The 23896-nt window shown below is 36.7% G+C and overlaps 1 protein-coding gene and 1 long non-coding RNA gene across 2 annotated transcripts in view; one reads left to right on the top strand and one right to left on the bottom strand.

The window, feature by feature from the left end:
• The window catches only part of ksr1b (kinase suppressor of ras 1b), a 192048-nt gene that overhangs the window by 33082 nt on the left and 135070 nt on the right, over window positions 1-23896 (bottom strand). Inside the window, exons 6-10 of the mRNA XM_051931228.1 lie at window positions 21739-21797; window positions 12679-12762; window positions 11887-11948; window positions 8361-8470; window positions 3576-3744 (exon numbers count right to left, since the gene is read on the bottom strand). Of these exons, the coding sequence (XP_051787188.1) occupies window positions 3576-3744; window positions 8361-8470; window positions 11887-11948; window positions 12679-12762; window positions 21739-21797 (484 nt within the window). The remainder of the gene's footprint in view (window positions 1-3575; window positions 3745-8360; window positions 8471-11886; window positions 11949-12678; window positions 12763-21738; window positions 21798-23896) is intronic.
• LOC127529003 (uncharacterized) overlaps window positions 1-23896 on the top strand; it is a 194411-nt gene that overhangs the window by 61670 nt on the left and 108845 nt on the right. The window lies entirely within an intron of this gene.

Raw genomic sequence — 23896 nt, 5'->3', positions numbered from 1 at the left:
CCAAACAGCGATCTAATGTGATTGCAGTAATTTCCTTGTGCCACAATTGATATTTTTGAATCCCTTCTGGGATACATCAGCTCATTTTAAGTGAGTGACCTATTTTGCTATTGTGGTAGTTTATCTTTTTTTTTTCTTCTTCTATTTTTATGAGTTCCTTACTAGTCTTAAAAATGCAACTCTGTTCTAAAGGAGGCATGTTCATGTCTGAAAGTTGACTGAAAAATTACATGTGAAGGTATTGTACTTGCAGTTTTGCAGCATTTCAGTAGATGGCACTATACAAAAACACTGCTGAAAGTGAATAGCATAGACTAAGCAAAGACTGGTAATTCACTGTTGAACAACAGAAAGAGAAAGTAATATTTGTATCTGTGCTGGCAATGAAACCTGGACTTCAGCAGGAAGGCACACTTGGTCTCAGAAAAAAGGCAGCTGCATCCTTAATCATTTGGCAGCACCACCATTTCTAAATTCATCAGTTTCACTGACATTTTATTCTGTTAATGTCTTGGTAAACGTCTGCATTTGTATTGGCCAAAGTTTAGCTTATATTGTCATGTGGTGCCTCTCTATACATGTACAACTGTTCCCTGCAACAACTGGTATTTACCTGTTTAACTAATAAGGATCTACCAACTGCTCGGTTTATTATATTGTAACTGGTAAAGCCAAAGTCAAAGGCTGCAAAATTATGCCCTCTTTCAGATCTGATTTACATAAAATGTTTAGATAATAAATGCCTTTATTGTGTGGGTGCCTACTCTATTAATTTTATTTAAGCCAATCTGATAGCTGTCTTTTATTTTCCACACAGTTTAATCTTCCAGCATATTAACATTCAATATGTGCATGAAAGGGCAAATTCTCAAAATGATTGTTTGTTTTAATGATTTGAATTGTATCTGTGTGATGCTTTATACAACATTATGTCATAGTGTGCTCTATGAAATGTTCTTTTATAAAGTTTCATTGAATGCACAAAAATATGTTCATAAGAAGCGAATTGTGTACTTTTATCCCAACTCAGAACATTTTTATTTTCTAACCTTTCAATCAAGATTCTTTCAGAAAAATAAATTGTCTCATTTTATCTAGTGACATTTGTTTCCCCTAAAGACATGAAAAGAGGCTGAACAGTGATTGTAAATTCACCTGGAATGACTGAGCATGCATGTGTAGCTGATTGTGTTTTAAGATAGACTGAATCCTATCCAAGACTGACTTGAGTCAAATGCTGCCTGAAATGGCTCTGACACCCCATTGTCTATTTAATGAAAAAATAACTCCAGAAAATGAACTTATGGAAAACACCAATTTATGAAATATGACAGATTTTTATGAAGCACTGAAATATGGAGTGGTAATATGTGGAGAAGAACATGCTCCTATTTATCTGAACAGTAGAGCTAAATTGTCGGGTTGGGTGGGGTCCTCAGGAAAGAACTGTGGCCCCAGCTGTACACTAGAATGTCTTATCCAACTGCTAAGACTGTGATAAAGCTGGTCAATGCACTCCCCACTGTGTATTTGCACTTGTTGTAGAGGGTCCAGGAAGACGGACTAATTTTCCCTGGCCTTCCCAAATAAGGCAGGTGTTGAGAGACCATGAGAGAAACTAACTGTATGTGAAACCATAAGAATTTAAATCTACTTACTCTTTCCATAGCAATTTCATTAATGTCAATAGATCACCTCCAAATCTCTCTTAGTCTACATCATCACCTTTGATTTGGTAACACTAACTTAACAGACTTTTGTAATTGCACTATGTGACAAACATTTTAGCCTCTTTAGTTTGGATTACCTGGTCATTGCTGATATTTAGAAACACACTGTGTTATTAGGCAGCTTGATGAAAGAGTTTTTTTTTTTTTTGCTTAATAACACAATTGTCCAAGTTCAGGGAAAACACTAGTGGGCCAAACACTATGTCCTAGTGTGCTCCAGTGTTCAAAATACCACTGTTTCCAAGCCTGACACTACTGACACTATGAGTTCTACCAGCAGTAAGTCTTGAACCCTGGTCAAAGGGTCCCAAAGTTCTGTTACTAGAGTCATGGAAATAATAGTTGTAAATGCAGAACCAGAGTCAGTAGGTCAGAGATCAACAAACAAGATCACAGGGCAAAACAAAACTCAAAGATACTGAACATACAACTTGATCTGTATGTTGATCTTGATCCATTACTTTGTATTTAATTGCTTAAAAAAAACTATTTTCCTCACCAGGATTTTCCTTTATTTGAAACAGAGTTAAAATGTTTTGACACTTTAGACATTACATGCCACACGTGACGCATTGTATTATTGATAATTTTTTCATTGTTTGTTAAAAATCATAGCTCCTATCTGAATCACTTAAGCCCATGTTTGCCCTTTGGCCTTGAATGGCTTTTGTCTCTGTGCCCTGTGTCATCCTCACGTTTTCTGTAGTCCCAAATACCAAATGTAAACTGAGAGAGTCTTCGTTAAATCAGTAAACTGATCAGTAAACTCAAGTTAAAAACTTGACATCAATAGTGCAGAGCATCCATTTGACAAGAAATGTACGACAAATACATACATTAAAGTGTACAAAGAAAAACTGATTGTGTAGATGAAATATTACTTTGCTGTCAGGGGTAAAGCTAAACCATGAGAGGGAGTATGAAAAGAACATGGTGTACATAGTCAGCATCACTTTAACACATATCTTTACATCTGAAACCACACTCTTCAATTAGGACTGGGTGCTCTCCACCTCTGTACGTGATCCAGACGGTTGGTTATTGAAATTCATGCAAGTCCCTCAATGAGCATGAGTTTTTACCAATGGATGAGGCAGTTACCTTAGTATGTCTACACACTGCATTATAGAAAAACATTTTGATTTTGCGTAACTGTCCAACAACTATGTAGACTACTTCATCAACTCAGCCATAGTCAATTAAGTACTCAAAGGGTACTTAAAGTCCTACTAAGTGAATTCAACACACACAAGAGAAAGGGCCTGGCTGATTAAAATCTGAAATACAAATTACTGAAAAAAACTGGATTAGCTTATGTTTTATTTGTCTTATCAAACAAATGCCCCAAAATTTTATAAAAATCTATTTAGCTGTATTTGGTTGATGTGGTGAGAGACACACTGAAACACATTCTATATAATTTAAAAAAAATAAGCAAGCCACATTGAATTTTACTTAATAAGTAAGTACTCTAAAGCAGTTTTAAAGAATTTCCCATGTAGGTTAATAAGTATACAGCAATTAAGGATAATACATGATAATTAATGTTCACTGCACTAGTACTACAGCAAACTGGGCTTTGGCTAGATAATTAAACAACAAAAAAGACATGCAAGATATTTATTTAGCGGTCTTATTTCAGATTGTTAGCTCCCAGGAAGAAAAATCTAAATTATATAACCTAACACTCCAAAGATCACTCCAAAATAATTTATTACATGAATGAAAGGTTTCCCTAAGATATCTCTCTGACCTAAATAGACTTAGTGCATTACAAACAGTTATTAAAAGAACAGTGCATTTTCTAGACAAAAAAATGTCAGAAGCTAGTCCATATATACTTACCAGGAAAATTGAAGCGACTATCACGGTGGCCCTTAGGTGATGGATTTGGAGGTGGGGTAGCACTTGATGGATTGGATTGCTGAAAAGGAGCTGGAGAAGATGGGGTTGATGAAGTGGTAGAAGATGGATTGCTGCTAGAATCAAGTTGGTTTACCATAGGCTGGTGATCCTGAATGAGGAAGGAATAAAAGTAACTTATTTTGAAATGTATTTTGTGTGTGTGGATGGCAGATATTTCGCAACAATCCTTTCTAGATTTTCAGTAAAAGCCAAAAATATTTGAAAGAAATGTAATTTAAATACTCAGAGAGGGGTGAAGAATTTACAAAAGTTTACATTTAAATTTTAGTGGCTCTCAAAGTTGACTCATTCACTCACTCATCCAAAAAACACTTTTTCCCACTTGGTTAAAAAGATGAAATTTGGCAGGATGGTGCATCTAAGTCACTAGTATATGCTAATAAAGGACATTTCCATAAATCAATATTTAGGGGTAAACCCCCAGCCCAAAATTGAAAAAAGAATACCCTAAATATGTTAAAAAAGCTTTGACTGAAATTTGGTGACATTATAAAAAAGAAAATTAGCTGACCTGCGTTTTTCTTATTTGTTGATATTTATTAATATTATGCTAACATACATGCTCTGCGCTAAACACGACAAGGATTTATACAAATGAACGATACGCCAGAAGCAAATAGGATGGGTGACTGAAGAAGGGGGTTGGGTGTCCTGGACAGAAAAAGGGGATGTGATCACATCTGCCAATTAAAAGAGAAAATTTGGCAAATATCAAGGAAGATGCAAAGCTCAATGATTAGCAAATACTATAAAATACTATAAAGCTCCATTGAATGTGCCAGGTGCTGTGGCTGTGACCATACGGTCTTTCTTCACTAGAAGCAATAAAGGAGAGACAGAATTAGAGTAAAAAGAGGCATCCTTGGGTCCAAGACAAGCCAGGACCAATGCCGTCAGTTTAAATTTAACGGGGTCCCCACAAGACTCCACTGTAATACACACATCTCCAGAATTTGAAAGGGGATTCCTGACCTCCAAATTCATTTACATTTACATGCTCATCTGCTTACTTTGGAACGGGTATGCCACATTCTTTGATCTAATGCAGGAATGTTTTCTTTATGGATGACTGTGCATAGCATGTTCAAGAGAAGCAACATCAGTGACCTAATAATATTATTATTACTTATTATTTGACTGATGCCTTTATCCAAGGAGACATACAACATTTGAGATACAATTGGTTACATTTCTTTTGTTTTCCAACTGAAGCACAGGCAGGTGAGGTGACTTGCTATTGGTCATGCAGTGCCAGGAGCAAGATATTAGCCCACAAGAACAGGGTTTGAAGTCCCAGATCCAAAGCCTTAACCACTAAACCACACTGCTTGCCAATAATAATAGCACTTCGTAATAAAAAAAAACAAACTGCTAATACTGTATACTTAGTTACATAGTGCATCTGATACACCAGATTAACCAATGGCACTTTAACTGAGGCCCACTGTCATACATAATTTTCATTCTCTCTATAGCTAATAAACCATTCTCATTTTTATGACACAAAAGTTTTACATGCAGTTGTCCTAAAAATACATTTTAATGTGACATTAAATTCAGACAGATCAAAATACTTGTTCAAGTTCACAACTGAAGGTAACAGTGAGGAGTGAACTTATAACCTCGTGCTTTTACAACAATTTCACCCATTTAGCCACACAGTGTGCAAAGCAGAAATATCCCTTTTTGCTTAACTCAAATAATGACTGGAACAAGCCAACATTTGCATGCACTTCATTTAGATAAGTCCAGAAAAACTAATATATCCTTAAAACCTCAGGAGAAGCAAAATTTTAAATTTAAAATAAGACAGCGTGACTCATGGAAATTGCTGCACACTTTATTTCCATTGGTACTTTCATGAAATTACTGAATATTTAATTATTTATTTACTTTATATTTTTCCTTTATATTCATTCTGGTGTGTGTTCAGACCATAATATGTATGTGTTTACATATGTATTTATCTATGTATTTACTTATTTAAAGAGTTCTGTAAAATGCCAAATTTCCCCCCGGGGACGAATGGACAGACAGACAGAAAGCTCCGTCCGTTTTTGTTCATTCAATGTACCTGACAGAGAAGGTTATTGAAAATGAAAGTGTCAACTTAAATAATTATAATTTGTATTTATCAAGCTCAAGTACAAAATTACAATTTATTGTATTTTTTATTGTATATTGTATTGTAAAATATTTATTGTTTCCAAATTTTTATGCAAAATTAAAATTATTTTTACTTCCCATTCTAAAGCAACACACATATAATTTTCCTTGTGAAAAACATACATTTTTAAAAAATATATTCTGATTGTATTTATAATTTTGCCCTAATGTTATAAATGCTCTTTGCAAAGATAAATTTGATTCAAGACTGGTAATTTTTAAAACTGAACAGAAACAATTTTGGTGTTCTTTATTTTTGGGGAATAAAAATATCTTTCCCTGGTGGCTTGTCCAGTTAACACAGATCTTTAATGACACATTGATGAAAATGTTTAATTATTAATCTTGTATTATCGCTAAGTAAAGCTGAAATTTAACTACAGAGATCACAAAACCTGATCATTGCTTGTTTGGAGTTTGTATGCTCTCTGCATGTCTGCTTGGTTTTCTTCCGGGTGCTACTCTTACATTAAAGACCTACATGACAGGTTAATTGGCAATTGCAAATTGGCCACTGTGTAACAGTGAGGGTGAATGTATGCATCAGTGGACCTTACACTGCAATGGACTGACACCCCGTAACTGTTTCCCAACTTACACTCACTGCCTCTGGGTTAGACTCCAACCACCCTGCAACCCAGAACTGGATAAAACAGATTAAAGAATGTTATGTTATTTTATAATAGTTGTACCAGTTCTTAACTTAAGTAAGATTCATAAAACCGGTTACGGAACATTTCTTCATCATTAAATCACCATAGTAATTACTTTGAAATCCTGAAAATGTTCAGTAGATCAGTAGATCGTTATTTTTCCCCTTTATTATTAGGCTTACTAACATTATAAAAATATAGTAGGATTGCATAAAATAAGACTGTGTAACTTGAAAACAAACTATAAAGTAGCATTCTCAAACCTGTTTAATACACTTTAGCAACCTCCAGTTGCAAGGACCAGAGCCTACCCTAATTATACTGGAAACAAGACAAGAACTAGGCAGAGTGCAGGTCTAGAACAAACAGGCTCACATACACTTCCATGCTTGCACTCACAAAAGATCAATTCAGAGTCGTCAGTGCATCTAACTTACACATCTATAGGGATGTGGGGGGAAAACTGGAGTTCCCACAAGAAATCTCATGCAGACATCAGAAGAATGTGCAAACTCCACAAAAACAAATGAAGCAGCAGAATGAACCAGCGTATGGCCACATTCCTGAAACTAAAATAGTAAGATCTAAGGTTTTATATGTTTATATCTCCCTAAATTAATTATACCAGAAATTCCTGGCCTGAATGTATTAAATAAAAATGAAGAATTTCTTTGGTCATACAAATGTTTATTGCCATTTAGTCCAATCAGAATTTCCCATGCCCTTACTAACAATATTAAAGGGTACTATAATTTTCTTCCTCTCGAAAGATTAACCTTCATTCAGTCACCTTTGGAGATGTGTTTTTAGTTTAATGTTTGCACTGCACTGCCATCGTCTTTGAATATGCCAATCTTGCTCAAGCTTTGAACCACACTGCTGTCTTCTTGAATAAGGTCACAAATTTTTAAATCTGTAATTTTTTTTTTTTTTTTTGCAAATTCTCAACCTCAAATAGTACCTTCTGAAGGAGGATATACAATATATACACAATCATATGCATCCTGATATATAGCATTAGTTTTACTAGAAATACAGGAAATAATACAATCAAGATGCTTCCAGAGAGTTTCCATTAGATTATAATTTGTCTTTTTAAAATTATGACATGATTTATATTTTATTAAATATTTTGTAAACAGGAATTCTAAAACTAATGTTCGTGTTTATTGACCTTCCTATTGTGAAACACTGAAAATGTCATTATCTATTATATCATGAGTATTCTGAATTTTTCTCTTCTCATAAAAAATACTGTTCAAGAACTGCATTAAGGCAAATCTTTTAGAGTTTTTAATTACGGTTTAATAATTTAAGAGGATTGTGCTGCATATCAAAAATATATTTAAGTATCTGATTCGGGGGAGAAAGACTTGCTAATAACATACAGCAGCTAGATTCCACAGAAAATAAATGTAAATGCCGCTTCACTCCAAAATACTTATTAAATATTGCTTTATAGTGTTATTTTACAGAGAAACCACACAACACATGTACATAAAAGTTCTGCAGGGTCTCCTGCTGTATATAGGGCTAACAGATTGTTAATACTTAAATTATGCTGGAGCTCCCAGGAAGAATCTCATTGCATAGTAACAGTATCAAAAAATAAATAAAAAACACTCATCACACCATTTTACAGAGCTCATTAGAATTGGTTCTAAATATGTGAAGCTTAAAAAGGCACAAACACTTCTGTACTATGTATGAAGCATTATTTCAAAACATATAGCGCTCAAATGGGAATTTAAGCAAATGTCTTGCTCAAGAAAACTGGCGCTAGATAACTCAGACTCAGTTTTACAAATGCGCTCTTGAAATCAGGGTTGTTGTGTGATTTTTAGATTTTACAATATTATCATCTCATGATATTGATTAGTCATACCTTCTTAGTTAAAGCCTTGGGCAGGGTGCCAAACTGTGGTGGATCTGCAGTTCTGACCACTGCATTGTTAATGTCAGAAGGAACCGATTCTGTTCTTCTAATCTTTGGTACTTTGGGATGAAAAAGAGTTACATGACTACTAAAAAGTATATTCACTTTCAAATTCAAACTGATTGTCACATGACTATAGCACAATAATACAATATCTACAAAAAAACATGAATACATAAGAGACAATAAATAAAACATATATAAGAAACCCTCATGCAGTTGAATGGCTGTTTAGTAACCTTATGACGTGAAGTAGTAGCATTAGTATCATCAACTGTAACACCTGTCCCTGTATCTACTGGTGTAAGTGCTAATGGTCCTGTACTGTTTGACAACATGGAGGAGGGACAAAACCGACTCTTCTAGATGGTAGAGGTATTTAACAATACAGTATCATTTGCCTTTCTAAACCATTATGTGGCTTATGTATTCTTCATAGAAGGAAGCTGTCTACCAGTAATATTTGGAGCCAAATTTACCACCCAGTGTAGTACTTTGCGGTTCTGAGTGAAGCAGGTGTAGTATCACAATATTATACAGCCAGAGAGGATGGACTATGCTGTGCACCTATAGAAGCTGGTGATCATATATGGACAAATCTGGTATTTCCATAGACATCTGAAAACGTTAAGGTGTTGGTCTTGATGAGAGCCAAGATGTGTTGTGCCGCTTTAGGTTGTCAATTATGGTGACTAAGAAATATAGGATTCTGACCTTCACCACTGCATCCCCTTCAATGTAGGTGGGTATGTGATCTAACCAGTTCTTTGGTGCTAAATGCTGAGCTACAGTATACAGGTACTTGTCGACTTACGACCGCGATTGGTTCCGACTGACTGGTTGTAAGTTGATCTGGACGTAAGTCGGCCTATGTTAATTTAAGGTAAGAATATTAGACTGGGTAATAATATTGTAATCATCTTAAAGTAATATTTTATCAACATTTTCTTACTTTCTAAGACAAACACAGCATACTACAGTACAATTTGTTTAATATGTGGAAAACGTACAAAACAAGAAATACTGTACTGTACATTTAATTCCTGGCACCACTGGTGCTTGGCTGCGGGTTGTCGATATCGCCTTCATCAGATCAGGCGAGGCTGCGGACGGGGTGATGGGAGGAGTTGCTCTTTTCATAAACATAGTGAGCTTCATCTGAATTGTTTGTTTTTTTTTCTCTTCATAAATTTCGCAATAAGGACGAAATGTGTTGCGTGCCATCCGTTCAATCCTCGCAAATCGTTCAATATTTGGGTCCATTTTTTCAAAATGAGCGAGGAGTTTATTCAGTAGAGATAAATCTTCTGACAATCCCTTTGTGGTGAACATTCTTTGTGGCACCTCCTCCTCTTCGTCTTACTCCAATTCTCTTGTTTCTTCTTCCAATTCTATCAGCTCTTCATTCATAAGTTCACCTGATTCCCGGTCTAGCAACTCCTCGACATCTTCCATTTCACATTCCAATGAAAGGTCTTTTGACAGTTTCACTATTTCTTCACGAATCTCATCAAGTTCTTGTTCACTGTTAAATCCAGCAAAAGTATTTACATAACGCTTAACACACTTCTTCCATACGCCATTCATACACTGTGAGTCGACATTTCTTGCGGGGAGGGCTTCGGTTTTCTCTGATCTGAGTTCACCTCTGTTATAGCGCGTCTTTATTTGAAAAGAGCAGTGTCATATCGGGGCGAGTGTGAACGCTAACTTTGACAAGCACTATAAATTTACAGCGGTTGTTACAGACGTAAATCAAATGTATTTTTATTGTATAATATTAACAATAACAGCAGCTCTCTACTCAAAGCGGTAAACTCGAGAAGCAGTCAGCAGTTGTGTGTGGGAACTGTTAACATTTGAATGTGATGATTGTATATAAAACTTGTGCACGAACGAGACTGGGATAACTGTGGATGTGGATGTGAGTGGTGTGTGTGACTGAGAATGACTGGTGTGAAGCCTGAAGTCCAAATATCAAATAAACACTTTCACAAGTACAAGTATAACAGAACAAGTGCGCTTTTATTCAAGAAGAAAAAAGAAAGCAGGTTGCGGTAATCAGTTGATGCGACTGCTTGCGTAGTGCAATCCTAAGAACTGCCCAATCAAGAGCTTCTGGGTTTGATGCTGGCAGCTTCTCAAGTTTGCCGTTTTGAGTAGAATGTTGCTATTAGTGTTAATATTATAGGGTTATATGTTAGGGTTATATTATTATCGAAAATTGCCAAAACAACAAGACACAAACACACGTGGGGCAACACTGCTGCGTATATTTTTACTGCTGCGTAGCGAGACTTGAGAGTGCAGGAAACTGGCGCTGCCAACAGCTGGCGGGGGAAACAGTCAAACGCGTCGTAAAGTCGAACAGTCGTAACTTGCATAGGTCGTATGTCGACGAGTACCTGTATATAGTTCTCTTGCATATCAGTATCTGGATTTGCCAGGATGGAATGAAGTGCAAGGGATATAACATTCTCTGTGGACCAGTTGTGACAATATGCAAAGTAGAGGTGGACCAGACTAACTGAAATATTGGGTTTAATGTGTCCGGTTCTATTCAATAAGGGCGCGCACAAAAAGGCGACCTTCAAAAGGGCGACCTCAATTTGGCGCGGAGAATAAAAGCGCACATAAATAAAAGTGATCTTCAAAAGGGCGACCTCAATTGAGCGCCGAATAAAGGCGCACGTAAATAAAGGCGAGCTTCAAAAGGACGACCTCAATTGAGCGCCGAATAAATGCGCATGCAAATAAAGGAGCGCTTCAAAAGGATGACCTTCGGAACGAATTAAATTAATTGTCCTTGATTATGCTAATAGACCGCATCTCGAATATCTACGTGGCATTGCACATAATCTACAGCTTCAAGTGTAACTTGCTTTCACCTTTTTATACATTCAGTCATTGCCTTAATCTAATTTTCTGTAATTTTGAAAACAACGAAATATAGACAGCTTTAGAAATAGTTCGTTAGAAGTAGTTCGTTAGAAGTTCATGCATTAATTAATTGGATGTTTTAATATTCTTGCTTTCACCTTTTTATACGTTCAATCATTGCCTTTATCTAATAAATTTTCTGTAATTTTGTTGCGTTTGCCTTTATTCGCTGCACCCAATTGACGTCACCCTTTTGAAGCGCTCCTCTATTTGCGCGCGCATTTATTCGGCGCTCAATTGAGGTCGTCCTTTTGAAGCTCGCCTTTATTTGCGCGCGCCTTTATTCGGCGCTCAATTGAGGTCGCCCTTTTGAAGATCGCTTTTATTCGCCGCGCCCAAAATTGAGGTCGCCCTTTTGAAGGTCGCCTTTATGTGCGCGCCCTTATTGACGGATACCAATGTGTCCCACTACTTATCTAATAAAGCTCTTAATCACAATGGGAGTGCCATCACTTGGTAAACATTAAGCTCATCTGACAATAAAAAAGAATTACACAATTGTTAAACATTAACTAGCTTAAATAGTATTGCTTACATGGGATAATGGATATTCCACACGACTGTGCATCCTTAGTACACCTGTTATGGCACTTGAATCTGGAAAAAGATAAATAACTAAGAACAGTTTCTTCTCCCAACATTTTGTTTATCTACTCAAATTACAGTTCACAGCAATGGATAAATTGCAGATATTAACCCTGCACACAATATCATTTCACACTTAAGCAATTAAACTGTTACTAATGGGAATAGCTGTATATTTATGTACTATAAGAAGAACAGACAAACTGTACACAAGTCAGACTCCAGTCTAGACAGTAATGTTCTAATCCAATGTTTTATTTTTATAAATGTAAATACTGTAGTTCATAAGTTAGTTGGTGTAAACACCAAAAGACAATGTTAAGATAATAAAGTATTAATAGCAGCTCTTCCATTGTAAATGAATACTCTTACAAACGTGGTACATAATATAAAAATCATATGTTAGAAACAGATTAATTTTCTTTTTTTATACGCACAGCACAATAAAACTTGCTAACTGGAAAACCTAATAGAGAAACTGTACATTTAATTCAGTGGAGGTAGTTAAAAATTTCATTTCATTTACCCAAGTTTCTTTAACATCAAAGACTCTGTAATGTACTGGAATATAACAAGCTCGGGAACAACATGTCATCACAGTTATCCAAGCAACAAAGTCTGGCATGAAATTGTGTCTGTCTGCCTATAGCTGACTCTGTCATGTCTTGCTACCAACAGCTGTTCTTACTTAAAACTGTCAATATTAAAATGATACAGGAAAACTCTTTATCTAGTCACTTACTTGCAGTGTTTGCATTTGACTCCAAAGATCATATTCTTGTGACAAACCTGACAAAGCTGTGACAGCCAGGATTTGGTTGAAAACCTTAACAAGACAAGAAAATCAGCTTTTTCTTTTTGTACAAATATAAGGTAAATTATTTAGCTTTTGTTCTAATAATATGGTGTACTCAGCTTCATAATTAAATGCTAGGGCTACAAAACACTGCATTACAGGGTTTTAATTGACTTGTTACATCAAGTATCAACATACAAATAATCTGTTTAATTCTTTTAAACAAAATCTGGGAGAAGAAAAAGAAAAGTGCCCTAATACTTGATTACTTTACTAATTGTACAGTTTTAAATACCACTGTCATAGATGGCCTTATTTATCGTACCATGTACACATAAAAAATTATTCACTAACAATTTTCTATTCAGTAACTGAAAAATAAATACTGCTTAAAATCAACATGAAATATTAACATTCTCTACCACATGAACTGGTGAATAAAACATATATTTAGAATATTTTAATTTAAACAAACTATTGAAAGCTACATTTGTAACAATACAGTTTTCAGATCTGGTTTGTGAGAAAATCAGCAGGTCATGCTTGTGTTTTGAGATTTATGTCTACATTAGCACATGGAGGAAACATTAACTTGATAAAAAAAACTCACTTTACAATTTAATGGACAATACAAATAAATTCAACTTTCAAATGTCAAAATCTCCACATACATTATTTTTCCAAATGCTTCCCTTCTTTTTTACATTTGTTCCAACTTTAAAGCTATGTTTGTGAAATCAAACTTGTCTGTTGAAGGGCAATCCATTATTTCAGAACAGCATAAAAGAACCTTTGTTTTCAAGGTGCTTGTGTAACTTACCAGATTTTGTTATTGGTCTGCCTTTATAGCAATGCAGAATTAGCCATTAAAGCAGTCTGACCTTAACTGCAGTAATTACTCTGCACTTGGAGACATCATTTGTGCTTCTACTACATTAATCACATTTTTATCATGATACTTATAAACATTACTTTGGTTTCTAAACCCAGCAAATGACACAAATTTAGTAATACAGTAATCCCTCGCTATATCGCGCTTCGACTTTCGCGGCTTCACTCTATCGCGGATTTTATATGTAAGCATATCTAAATATATAACGTGGATTTTTCGCTGCTTCACGGGTTTCTGCGGACAATGGGTCTTTTTACTTCTAGTACATGCTTCCTCAGTTGGTTTGCCCAGTTGATTTCATACAAGGGACGCTATTGGTGGATGACTGAGAAGCTACCTAATCAGAGCACACAGTTAAGTTCCTGTGTGCTGATTGGCTCAGCGACGGAGTGCTGCATTAACCAGGAAGTATCATCTCACTCATTCAGCATTAACGTGCTCCTGCTACTGCTTATGGGGCCGTGTCCAAGCGCCAACAGAAGATGCAAATGATTGCAGAAAAGGTAAAAGTTTTGGATATGTTGAAAGAAGGGAACAGCTACACCGCTGCAGGACACCATTACGGCATCAATGAGTCCACGATTTTTATTTAAAAAGGAGGAAAAGCATATAAGATCTACGGCCGCAGTGTCCTTTAACCAGGGCGCAAAACGAGTTGCAAGTGGACGTGATAAGGCAGTAGTCTGGATGGAATCTGCTTTAGGGATTTGGATTGAAGAGTGCTGGAAGAAGAACAACGGCGGTGCTACACAGTCGCCTGAAGTGGCTCCTTTAGAAGAGCTGTAACGCTCTCCTTTGTTGTGCAGTAAAAAAACTCATCGTTATCGGACAAGTCGTCGTGTCATTGTTGGTGAGTAACCATAATTAATTATCTACGTACAGTACTTATTACATGTACATAGTTTAGTGTCACTGTACACACATTTTACTGTATACAATTTTTCTTGCATTGTACGTATTTATTGCTGGTGGCCTGTCTGTTGTAATGGCTGTAACATATGTGATATCAGAGACGCTCAATATCTTTAAAATAATATTTAGGTTTTACTGTATATAAACTGTGTTTACATACATAATTTCAACGAATCTTTCCTAATATCTAAGAGAATAAAAAGGGTTTATGCTGTATAATTGTGCGGGAAATGTTTATAATAGTGTGGGAGAGTTTATAAGGGCTTAAAATATATAAAAAGAACCATATGAACATATGGTTTCTACTTCACGGATTTTCACCTTTCACGGGGGGTTCTGGAACGCAACCCCTGCAATGGAGGAGGGATTACTGTATTGTTTTAATTTTCAGCAAGGAAGTATACTGTTTTAACAGCCCTGCTGACTGAATGTCTCTGTGATTCTGTGTTTGCATTAATGCATTTATAAGTCACATCAAGGAAAGATTTGCCTTATGCATCTGCTGAGCCATTTGGATATTTAACCAATGATGAAGTTTTGATACTTTAAATACATTTTTAAAAAGTACTCTAGTACTAGGGTGTTATACCATGTTAGCCATTATGAATGTTGTAAGAAGTCAAGCAAAATAACACCTTTGATTGGCTAACTAAAAAGATTACAATATGCAAGCTTTCGAGGCAACTCAGGCTCCTTCTTCAGGCAAGATGGATTGATAGACCAAATAGAGAGAAAAATTGGTTGCTGGCAATTGTCATCTATCTGAAGTTTGTTTTTCAATCAATGTCTTTAAAAAGGCATTGTCATTATGCAGATACGTATTATGTTATTGTCACCTTCTCATCCTAATCCCTTTTATAGGGGGTCAGTTGCCCTAATAAGTTTCTCCCATTTTGGTCTATCCTTCACATCCACCTCCCTCAATCTCTTCACTTCTTATCCATCAACACAGCCCAGTCTCACACCACTGAGAACCCTCCACCACCAACTTACACCTTTCTCCCTCATTCCATCCCCCCACCATGTTGTGACTGGCCTTCTTCAGACTCTCTCAGTGATCTATTCCTCGTTTCTCCTAAAAGCATGCCCATACCACCTCAATATAGCTTCTCTATTTCACAAACTGATCTTTTCCACTCCTTCCCTTTTTCTTCTTCTAATAATAATAATAATAATAATAATACATTTTATTTATTTGTAGGCGCCTTTCTAAACACTCAAGGACACCGAACAATAGATAAAACACAGATTATAAACAAAACTAAAATACAAAAATTAAAATCAGACAAAGCAATTGTAATCAAAGAGAAAAAGCAGTCTTAAACAAATGAGTTTTAAGTTTACATTTGTAGAAAAAAGCCAAGCAAAATGACACCTTTTATTGGCTAACTAAAAAGATTACAATATGCAAGCTTTCGAGGCAACACAGGCCTCTTCTTCAGGCAAGATGTAAAGTTTAGATTTGAAAAGTTAAAATGATTCAATGTTTCTAAAATCAGATGGTAGTGAGTTCCAGAGCTGGGGAGCAGAGCAACTGAATGCTCTGCTCCCCATAGTGGAAAGACGGACGAAGGGGACAGTCAAGTGGATTGAGGAAGAGGATCTAAGGGTGCGGGAGGAAATGGCAACATGGAGGAGGTCAGACAGATATGGAGGGACAAGGTTGTGAATAGCCTTAAAAGTTAACAAAAGAATTTTGAATTGAATGCGGAACTTAAATGGAAGCCAGTGAAGCTGCTGCAAAACAGGAGTGATATGGTGAATAGAAGGGGTTCTAGTGATGATGTGGGCAGCTGAATTCTGAACAAGTTGAAGCTTATAAAAGAGATTTGCAAGAAAGACTAAAGAAAAGGGAATTGCAATAATCCAGACGAGAAGTGACATGGCTATGAACAAGGAAAGCAGTGGTGTAGGGAGTGAGGGAGGGGAGAATACGATTAATGTTACGCAAGTGGAAAAATGCAGCCTGGGAGATGTTATTGATGTGGGACTGAAAGGATAAAGTACTGTCAAGGATGACACCCAGACTCTTAAGGGGAAGGGGAGACAGAGGAATTATCAATAACAAATGAAAAATTATCAGTTTTGGATAATGTTGATTTTGTACCAGTGAGGAGAACATCAGTTTTGTCATTATTTAAATTTAAGAAAATTTGAAGAAAACCAGGATTTTATTTCTGCTATGCAGTCAATAAGCGAGGAGGGTGGAAAGGAAACAGTAGATTTGCTAGTGAGATAGAGCTGGGTGTCATCAGCATAACAGTGGAAGCTAATGTTATATTTACGAAAGATATTTCCAAGGGGAAGGAGGTAAATAATGAAAAGGAGGGGCCCCAGGACAGAGCCCTGGGGCACACCTGAAGTAACAGTGATGGGTTGGGATGTGAAAGTTTTAAGCTGAACAAAGTGAGTGCAGCCTGAGAGGTAGGATCTGAACCAATCTAGTGGAGTGTGGGTAATGCCAATCGAAGATAATCTATTGAGAAGAGTAGTGTGACAAATAGTGTCAAAGGCTGCACTCAGATCGAGAAGGATGAGAAAAGTAATTAAACCAGAATCAGCTGCCATAAGGAGGTCATTAGTAATTTTTATAAGTGCCGTTTCTGTACTGTGGAGGGGGCAAAAACCAGACTGGAACTGTTCATACAGATTATTTTGAGATAAATGAGAATGAAGTTGAATAGCCACTATTTTTTTCAAGAATTTTGGAAATGAAGGGTAGATTACAAAATAGAACGAAATTACTGAAATTAGTCGGATTGGCCCCGGGTTTTTTCAGTATTGGGGTTATTGCAGTAGTTTTAAAAGATGAAGGAACAGTACTCAAAGAACGATAGACACTTGGAATAAGCTACCAAGTAGTGTGGTAGACAGTAAGACACTGGGGACTTTCAAAACTCAACTTGATGTTTTTTTGGAAGAAATAAGTGGATAGGACTGGCGAGCTTTGTTGGGCTGAATGGCCTGTTCTCGTCAAGAGTGTTCTAATGTTCTAAAGTACCAGTAATGAGAGAAGAGTGGATTATAGCAGAAATAAGAGGGACCAGAGAGGGGAGGCAGGCTTTGACCAGAACTGTAGGGAGGGGGTCCAGTTGACAGGTGGATGGCTTAGACTTACAGACAAGATCTCAGATTTCTGAGAAGGTAGGAAGCTGAAAAGAGGAAAATAAGCGAGCTGGTGGGTGAAATTCAAATGAAGTACTGGAAGAATCTGTACAGAGAGACTGATGAATCTTCTGGATTTTTTCATTAAAAAAGGACATAAGGGAATTGCAAAAATCAGTTGAGTAAAGGTGAGAAGGTAAAGAATCGGGGGGTTGTGTGATATTATTAAGCAGTGAAAACAATAATTTGGTGTTGCCTTCATTGGAAGAAATAATGTGAGTATAATAGTTAGATTAAGTTTGGGCAATACAGTCTTTGTAATAAAGTATGTGGTTTTTGTACATCTCTTTGTGAATGAGTCCAGTTTTTTTTATACAACCATTCAAGTTGCCAGCCTTTGGCTTTCAAAAGCCGAAGTTCAGGCGTGAACCAGGGAGCAGAAAAGGACAAAGAAACAGATCTAGGTTTTAATGAAGCGAGAGAGTTAAGAATATCGTTAAGTCCAGTGTGAGACCAGTTCTTCAGGAGTGGATAAATTATGAATGTCCATAAGGGAATCAATACTAGAGGAAAGAGAGTCTAAGTTAATATTCTTAATATTACAGAAAGACATTAGACAATTTAACATTGAATGAAATAAGAAAATGATCAGTTATGGGGAGTTCTTCTACAGTACAATCAAGCGGGGTAACTCCAGAACAGCAAATCAAGTCCAAGATATGTCCTTTGAAATGAGTGGGAACATCAGTATGCTGCTGGAATCCAAAACTCTCAAGACAGAATGTAAAGTCTCTAGTAATAGGGATATTGATATTATCCACATGTATAATGAAATCCCCCAGAAGTATTATGTTTGATGAAACAGTAGATAAGTGTGTAAGAAAACCAGCAAAGTCACTATTTGATTTAGGGGGCCAGTAAACAGTTGCAATAATAGTATGAATGGGTTCAGATAATTGACACACAAGAGATTCAAGTGAACTGAAGACAGGAACAGACAATGGCAGGACTTTCCACTTTTCATGATACATTAACGCAAGACCTCCTCCCCAGCCAGAGCCACAGGGTTGAGACATGTAAACAAACCCTGGGGGAGTGGATTTGTTAAGTTGGGAAAAGTCATGAGGTTGGTGCCATGTCTCGGTTAGATAGAAAAAGTAAAAGTCACAATCAGTGAGGAGATTGTGGATCAGAGGCCCCTTGCTCGTAAGTGAGCGGATGTTCGACAGACCGAAGCTGACAATGGCATTATCGCATTTAGCAACGGTGGTAGCCGACTGGGCTAGGCTGGCTAACACACTGTGGTCAGCGACTCTGCCTAAGTTACGTGGAGGACATTGAGAACTGGACCAGGTGGAGTTTATTATTTTCGAACTGTCAGCTTGGATACTCCGGTGGGACCCACGGTGGATGTATCTCCGATGGGGGAGGAATACGATGTCCGGGTGGAGATACAGCCCAGTCAGCGGAGGAGCTCGTCAGCTGAGTACTGAAGCAGACCTGTCGCAGGTAGGATAGCGAGCAACAGGAGGGACCAAACAAACACGAACCAAATAAATATCCTACCGGTCCACATGTTAAGCGAAGACACAAGACAGCTCAGATGTCCGGAGAACAAAGCCAGGTAGGTTTCAAAGCGGGGATAGGCTAAAAAAATAGTCCATACACAGCCAAATCACCAGTCGAGCTAGAAATCAGTCTGGCTTTAAATGATTGAAAAATAAAACTCAACGAATAAATCTGGACAAAATGAAAACAGTTGATTAGTCCATTAGATTGTAAGTTAATCGTAAAAAAAATGAAAAAGTTACCGGCGAGCAGCGGCGACCAGTCATGCCAGCGTTCACTCAACCAGAAGTATATTCTAAACTGCTAATTCCTCATAATTCCTCAGTCTCTCCCTTCACAAGGCCAGCCTCAGTGTTCTCATTTCAGTTCTTTCAAGTTTCTCCTCCTCTTTTTCATTGCCCCTGTCTCTGCACCCTACAACAGTGGTTCTCAATGTTCACTTCTCAGGGCTCCCTGTGGCTGCAGGTTTCTATTCCAACCAGTTTCTCAATGAGCCAGTCATTGTTACGTTTAACTGATCTCATTGATTTATTAACTGACCTATTTTTCCTTTTATTTTGCATTTACAAGAGTACAGTAGTGTCAGATTTATACACAGTAATCCCTCACTTATCGCGGGAGATAGGTTCCAAGGCCGACCGCGATAACTGAATTTCCGCGAAGTAGGGACACTATATTTATTTAATTATTTAACGTGTATTTGGACGTTTTTAAACCCTCCCTGTATTGTTTACAACCCACCATTTACTCTATTAAAAACAGGGACAACTGCTAAGCAATATGAAATCAGTAGATAAATTTACACTTACTGTATAGCGAAGTACACGTAGCAGCTTGTCGGCGGTCGTGACGTCGTCGACCTTGTTGCAAAGATTCCTAAAGCAGATTCCATCCAGACTACTGCCTTATCACGTCCACTTGCAACTCGTTTTGCACCCTGGTTAAAGGACACTGCGGCCGTAGATCTTATATGCTTTTCCTCCTTTTTAAATAAAAAGAATCGATGTCCTGCAGCGGTGTAGCTGTTCCCTTCCTTCAACATATCCAAAACTTTTACCTTTTCTGCAATCATTTGCATCTTCTGTTGGTGCTTGGACATGGCCCCTGAAGCATTAGCACGTTAATGATGAATGAGTGAGATGAGACTTCCTGGTTAATGCAACACTCCGTCGCTGAGCCAATCAGCAGCACACAGGAACTTAACTGCGTGCTCTGATTGGGTAGCTTCTCAGCCATCCGCCAATAGCATCTCTTGTATGAAATCAACTGGGCAAACCAACTGAGGAAGCAAGTAAAAAGACCCATTGTCCGCAGAAACCCACGAAGCAGCGAAAAATCCGCGTTATGTATTTAGATATGCTTACATATAAAATCCGCGAAAAGTGAACCGCAAAGTAGCGAGGGATTACTGTATATATATATATATATATATATATATATATATATATATATATATATATATATATATATATATATATATATATATTCACGGCATTCGTAGTCTGTGTCACAATTTGATTGTATGGGTGGTTACCTACCAGGTAAATATATTAAGGACATACAGTATCTGTATTTTACTGTATCTTTAAAGTCTTTGTTTCTTTTTTTATTCACATTCAGTGGAATCTGCTTTCTTAATTGGGTCTGAATAGAGACAACTAATGTTGAGTAGAGCAGACACCAGCACAAATGACTCTGAAAAGAGTAGCTACTCCAGTGTTACCCACTGGTGTGCTAATTAGTAAATAATATGTCAGAACATCAAAAATATAAATCATTTAAAAGGAAAAATAATTCATTATCCCCCGTTCAACACATAAATTCATGCTTCATTCAGTAACAATGTAGAATACCCAGGTTGTAATTTTCTGGATTGTTGCAAAAAACATAGAAACTGGAAAATAGCAGCTTCCTTAATTAAGGTTGGAGTCCAATTAAGAGAAGAAATAGGCTTGGACAAAAAACTGAAGCAACTGGGGGTGCAGAAGACTGGACATTGACAGCCACTGCCCTACACCAACACTACCCTTATTAATGTTAAATAGTTCTTTACCTTGATTTTGTTTGATATCCTCTTATCACACACTACCTCTAAACCTCCTGCTATTTCATCCATGATGCCTTTATTCTCTCACCTAGTCTCATTTCACAGCCCCCCCCCCCCCCCCCCCCCCCACATCACATTATAATCCCCTTTGACTGAAATTAAGCAAAAAATTTTCATAACTATTTTTGTCATGGATTTCATTGATGACGTTAACACTGTTCTTTAGGAATTCTGTTAGTAGCAAGTGTTCAACTGTAATAAATAACGATGATAAAATATGAGGCTTGTGTAATATTTCTATCACTAAATTGAACTTCCCTAAGTCAACTGAAAACATCTGTTTCATACTAATATATGTAATATCTTGGAATGCATTTTTGTAACTTGCTTTAAAATGATTTAATTACATAAAAGCCCATGACACATAGATTCCCTAGCATACTGACTGAATGGAAAACAAGAGATATTTAAGATCAGTTACCTGTGAGTGACCTCCAGCCTAATATCTCTCCGCAGTGTCTGTGGTGATCCTTGATGGACCTTTAATTCATCTAAAAAAAGATGAGATAGAAAAAGAATAGTAGTTAAAATGCAAGAGGTGCCAGAGTGTCTTAGAAGACAAGATTTTTTTCTTTAAATAAAACAGTGTCTGACCTGTTGGAACATTAGCAGGAGCGGGAAAGAAGAACTAATAGTATAGAACAGCTTCAATATTTTAAGGACTTGATACAGCTGAGTAACCAAAATTTTGCTTAGATTTGTCTGCCTTGTAAATTATTTGAATAACAAGTGTCACACACGTGCGCAAGGGAAGCAGCTAAAGGGCTTGAGTAAGAGCAGTTCCCGAGGCATACCGGGATGTGGCACAGTGCACTGACTCTTTTTCTCCCTTTCCTGTAGACCATTCACGGGAGATTCCACCTGGCTCTCTTGACATCACTTCCAGGACCGAGCCTATAGAAGTAGACCTTGCCGGCTCCGGCCCCTGTGATGTCACGTCCAGGCTCGAACCAATGGCTGAAGACCTTCATGAGCCCGACCCCTATGATCTCACTTCCTGTCTTCCCCTTTAAAAGCCTGCACCTTTTTCCTATTCCATCAGTTCTGTTTTGGACTCGGTTTTGTGCACAGCAGAGCTGTATTTACTTGCTCAACTTTGCAGCCAGGAAATCAATTATACAGGTGGCTGCCCCAAACCTTTCCATGACTCTGAGTCGAGTTTCTGAAATGGGTTACTTTTTATCTCTTCAGTATGTAAAAACAGCATTTCATTAATGAAGGTAGGCAGTGTTTCATTGTAGTAAAACATTAAATGAAAAGCATCAAGGCTTCCAGGTTCATTCCCATCTCTAACTCACTATATGACACAAAGTTGTTAACTTTGAATGGTCCACTCACAAAATCAAGTGAATTATTATAACTCTATAAAGTAGAAAGGCACTGACTGCATTTTCACAACACAACTAAACACACATTAGATATTTTTTTTCAAATCCAATGTTTTGTTTGACTACTTATGCTTACATTCATATGCAAACTATAGTTAATCCCTACACTTACTCATGCAGTGCCCTGAAAGAATCAGAAAATACAATAAATAACAGCCTTGGCATATCACATCATGTTAATGCCAAAAGTTTGACTCAATGTAACCAAACATATTAGATTGAAAATATAAGGGTTCACTTTTGTTCTTTCACATTTCAATTTAACACTGCAGATATGAACACTTATCGTTTTTTTGGCCATTCTAGTAGACACAGTATTGGTTCCAGTTTGGTATTATTTCAGTAACAACCATTTAATTTTGATTGCATGTAGGCCCAGAACTTCCTTGTCACATCTGGATGCCAATTATATAATTTTTATCATTGTACAGCTGACTGTAGCTCGAGACAACAATTACATAAATACCCACAATGAGGTCATCAAAGTTAGGACTGCCAGGCAAATATTGTGAACAAGTTAAGGAGTAAATGGCGCTCAAAGATCCTCCAGGTAGCATTAGAGAGGACGAAGAAGAATCAGTGCAAATGTAGATCATGTTTTCTTACCATATCTGCAAAAAAAAAAACAAAACAAAAACAAACAAACATATATATTAGTGATGCAAGAAACCAATATTGTAACCCAACATAAATGAGAATTGACTGGCTTCAAAATGTGTGTTCACAAATACCCTGCAGAACCTCTACATAGTTAACTGAGTATTGAGATTTAATCTTCAAAGTGTCTGGATTAGTGTTAGCTCATATTTTTTTTTATCATTTTGTTATTTTTTTATTTTGTTTTCACATCCTAATTATTAACATTTACACATTGTTTCAGCTATAGTACATTAATCTTCTATATTAAACAGCTAAACACACATTATTTCTGGATAATGCAAGACTTTTTTTTATAGATTTTATTTAAAGAAGTTAACATTCCATGCAATAAATACTTACATTAACAGCAAAGAAAGTAATACTACATACAATCAAGTCAAACTTAAACCTAAAATCAACCCCTGCCAGAGAGAAAGATAGGAGAGCCAAAAAGAAAAGCAATTCTTTAAAAAAAAAAAAAAAAAAAAAAAAAAAAAAAAAAGGTAGAAACATCCTTTTCCCCAATTTAAAAGCTTAATCTAAAATTGTATT

The sequence above is a fragment of the Erpetoichthys calabaricus genome, chromosome 8, assembly GCF_900747795.2.
Source record: "Erpetoichthys calabaricus chromosome 8, fErpCal1.3, whole genome shotgun sequence".
Classification (NCBI taxonomy): domain Eukaryota; kingdom Metazoa; phylum Chordata; class Cladistia; order Polypteriformes; family Polypteridae; genus Erpetoichthys; species Erpetoichthys calabaricus.
Note: the sequence above shows the minus strand (reverse complement) of the source record. Positions and strands in the feature narration are given on the sequence as shown.